Genomic DNA, 3,540 nt, shown 5'->3' on the forward strand with positions numbered 1-3,540 from the left:
TCCTGCCAGGTATCTGGTTCCCAGCTCTCGCCTGGTGCAGCCCTGGCTGTTGTGGGCATTCAGGGAGCAAGTCGACAGGTGGGAGAGATCTGTCTGTCTCTCAAATTCAAAAAAGGAAGGAAGGAAGGACGGCCAGGGCTCGGTTCTGGTTCTGGTTCCGGTGGAGGGACAGGGAGGCAGAAGCGCGGATCGGGCCGAGGCCGCCCTCCGCCCTGGTGGGGGTTCGGCCCCCAGGCTCTCTGCATTCATACGCGTCTTTATTAGTGCATAAATACTAGAAAATCATCTGTGGAGGGTGCGGCTCACCCGGCCGACTGGGGGCCCGGCTTGGTGTGCAGGGTGAGGCTGTCCCGCCAGGGCTCGTACACCAGCGTGTAGCTCTCGGCCCTCTTGATGGTGAACCTGTAGGAGCGGCTGGGCAGCAGGTTGCGGACGGCGAAGGCGCAGGCGGCCACGGGGATCACGCCGCCGTGCGTGCGCTCCTGCTGCGTCCGCGGCTCCAGCAGCTTGAAGCGCAGCTCGAACTGCTCGGGCGCCGCGGGCTGCAGGGTGACGAACCAGCGCAGGCTGGCCCAGTCCTGGTGGGCCACCGACTCCTTGCGGTCGAACATGACCGGCGTCTTGGTGCTCAGCATGAGCCGGATGTGGGGGATCTTGGTGGCCCCGATGTCGGACACCAGGCGGTGCTTAATGTGCAGGCGCCCGGGCACCATGATGGCCAGGAAGCTGTCCATGGTGGCCGACAGGTCCGTCAGCCGCTGCTCCACCAGCGCCCAGCCGGCCAGGAAGGGCCGCGGGTCGGGCGACTCCAGCAGGGCGTCCAGCACGGCGCGGCCGCGGTCCAGCTGCTCCAGCAGGTCGCCAAGCAGCAGCAGCTGGATCTTGGTCTGCGCCGTCCCCACCTTCTTCATGCGCTGGAACTTCCAGGGGTCGATGAGCTGGAACATGGCGCTGGGCAGCACCAGCGGGTTCTGGTCGCCCAGGGCCAGGTGCTTGGGGAGGACCTCGATGTAGTAGGAGCACTTCCGGAGCAGCTGCACGCGCGCGTGGTGGCGCTTCAGCAGGTGGGGGCTCAGGTCCGAGGCCAGGAACTCCCGCAGGGCGTTGCGGCGTTCCACGTAGGTCCTCCAGGCCTCGGGCTCCAGCAGCTGCTGGTCCTCGGCCTCCTCCGCCTCCTCCACCTCCTCCTGGTCCAGGCAGGACTGCGGGCTGTCCAGCTTCATCTTGTCCAGGCCCAGGCCCCTCACCTGGAAGTTCATGGCTGGGAGCTGGGGGAGGGGGCAGAGGGCCGCAGGTGAGCCGCCACCAGGCCGCGCACACGGGCGGCCTCAGCGAGCGAGGGGGTGGCTCTGGGCCCGCACCCTTCGACTCGGACTTCTGTCCCCCACGCTGGTCTGGGGAGGGCTGCCTGGCGGACCCAGCAGCCAGACGCAGGGCTGGACGACAGCGCGTGCCGAGGGGCCGGCTGTCTCCCGTGGGGACGACGTGGGGCTCAGAGTGGGCTGTGGATGCTGCAATGGCTGCCGCCCAGCCGTGAGGCCCTGGTCTGAGGCAGGGTAGCGTCAGCCTTGGTCCCGAGAAGCATGGACCCCCGGGGGGGCACCTGGGGAACACCCTCCCCACGGGTTCTCCCTGGGCACCCCCACGCCTCACCGCTTACAGTGCAGAGGGACCAGGGCTCCGCCAGAGGCAGGTGGGGCGGGTGCAGGAGCAGGAGTCCAGGCCCCCACTCTGAGAATACTCAGGCTTGCTGCTCTCGGGGTGCTGGGGTCCAGTGACCGAAGGTCCCACAAGGGGCAGACCCATCCCTCATCTCACAGATGGGGGCCTGAGGCTAAATCGCTTGGTGGCTTGCTCTTGTCCAGGGTTGGAACCCAGCCACCACGCCCAGCCCCACAGTCTGCCCCCTCCTCCCTGTCCCCAGGCCCAGGGTGCCAGCCCTGGGAGTCAGTGGGAGAGGCCGGTGCAGCTGTGGTCCCTGGCCCCGTGCGGGGCTGGCCCTGCAGCCCGGCATCCAGGAGCCACCCTGGGCCCGGGGCCCCCAGGGCTGAAGCAGCCCCCTGAGCAGGGCCATGGGCTTCGGGGGCGGGGAACCTCAGGCTGTGACCCCTGGCTGGTTGGGCGTGTTAAAAGGGAGAGACCGAGCCCCAGGAGCTCGCCCAGGCCACACAGGTGCTGGTGGGGGGGAGCAGTGCCCGCCCCCTGTTGGCTGTGACCTTTCTGGGGCAAGGGTCTAGATCAGGCTGCCGGGACCACAGGGGGCATCTCGGGGTGGAGGACAAGCTGAAGCCAGAACCCAGCGCCCAGGCCTGAGTCCACCCTAGACGTTTCCCTCCGCGGAAGAGAACCTGGGCTGGCAGTGAACGGGGGCAAGGCTGCTGGGAGCGCCCCCTCCCCAGGCCTCTCGGCAGACCCCACCCTCACCCTCCTCCCGCCCACCTAACCGCCCCCCCTCCCCGCCCCCGCCGCCGCCTCCTCTGCCGTCCCAGCGCCGTCCAGGCTGAGCCCACTTGCCCTGCGTCGCGAAGCCCAGCTGCTCAGCCACTTGCCCAGTGCGCGAGGGGGGACCCAGTCTCGCGCCTGCCGGCCAGTGGGTTGCCAAGAAACCGCGGGCCCTTGTGACGCCCCGCCCGGCCAGGTGGGGGGGCGGGGTGCCGGGAGACCCCGCCGCGGAGGGTCGGGGGAAGCCAGGGACCTGAGGGGCGGAGCGCGGACTGCGCAGGGCGCAGAACCCGCCCACCGGCTCCACGGGACGGCTGGACTCAGGGTCTTCGCTTCCGTCGCTAGGGAGCGCGGGGTCGGGTCCGCGCCCTTCCTAGGAGGCCCGAGGCCGCGGGTCCGAAAGCCGGGCTGAGCCAGCCGAGGCTGGCGGCCCCTTGGGCGGAGAACCCCTTTGGGCGGAGACCTCCTTGGGCGTCCGTCTGCGCACCGCGCTTCCCCTACGCCCCGGGGTTAGGGGCAGGGGCTTCCGCTCGACGCCCACTCGTGCGACCTCGACGGACTTGGGGAGGGAGCGACCTGCGAACCCTCGCGGGCCGGGGTGACCTGGCGGGAGGGCCCGCTCTGCAGGGGCTCCTCCGAGGGGTCCTCGGGCCCTTGTGTCCCATGCGTGTGTACGAGCGCGCTAGGGACCTCCGGAGTGCCCAGCTCGGGGTCTGCGCCCAGCGGTCCGCCTCAGCCACCTTGCCAGGAAGGAGGAGCAGGGAGCCCCTTCCCACCCGCGGCCTCCCCTGCCGAGAGCTAAGTGGCTCGACTCCCTCCTTTCCTCCCCCATTCCTGACTGTGATCCCAGCCTTGGGAGGGGGCTCCCAGAGTGGACCCCTGTAGGCCTGTACCCCACCCCCAAGCCAGAGCAGGCCCTGAAAGCGGGGCTGGGGGTGTGTGACTGCCCCTTGTCCGCCACCCAGCCTGGGCGCTCAGAAGGGCTCGGTAGATCACGCCCAGTCCTGGGCCTGGGTGGGGGGAGACCCCACTCCAAGCTGCAGCCCACGGGGAAGGGGCTGGCAGACCTGACCTCCTCCCTGGTCCCACAGCCCCCTC

The 3,540-nt window shown here is 69.9% G+C and overlaps 1 protein-coding gene across 2 annotated transcripts; it reads right to left on the bottom strand.

Moving 5' to 3' along the window:
• Positions 1-240: 240 nt before the first annotated feature.
• On the bottom strand, positions 241-2,671 carry FNDC11 (fibronectin type III domain containing 11). 2 transcript variants are annotated; one of them, XM_051829128.2, is made up of 2 exons: positions 2,550-2,671; positions 241-1,268 (listed from the first exon to the last, which is right to left on the bottom strand). In XM_051829128.2, exon 2 carries the CDS (start codon positions 1,257-1,259, stop codon positions 303-305), a length of 957 nt encoding a protein of 318 aa, XP_051685088.1. In that variant the 5' UTR covers positions 1,260-1,268; positions 2,550-2,671; the 3' UTR covers positions 241-302. The 2 variants fall into 2 exon arrangements, with proteins under 2 accessions (XP_051685088.1, XP_051685087.1); XM_051829127.2 differs by having other exon boundaries at positions 2,515-2,662.
• Positions 2,672-3,540: the final 869 nt, after the last annotated feature.

Source organism: Oryctolagus cuniculus, chromosome 11, assembly GCF_964237555.1.
Source record: "Oryctolagus cuniculus chromosome 11, mOryCun1.1, whole genome shotgun sequence".
NCBI lineage: Eukaryota > Metazoa > Chordata > Mammalia > Lagomorpha > Leporidae > Oryctolagus > Oryctolagus cuniculus.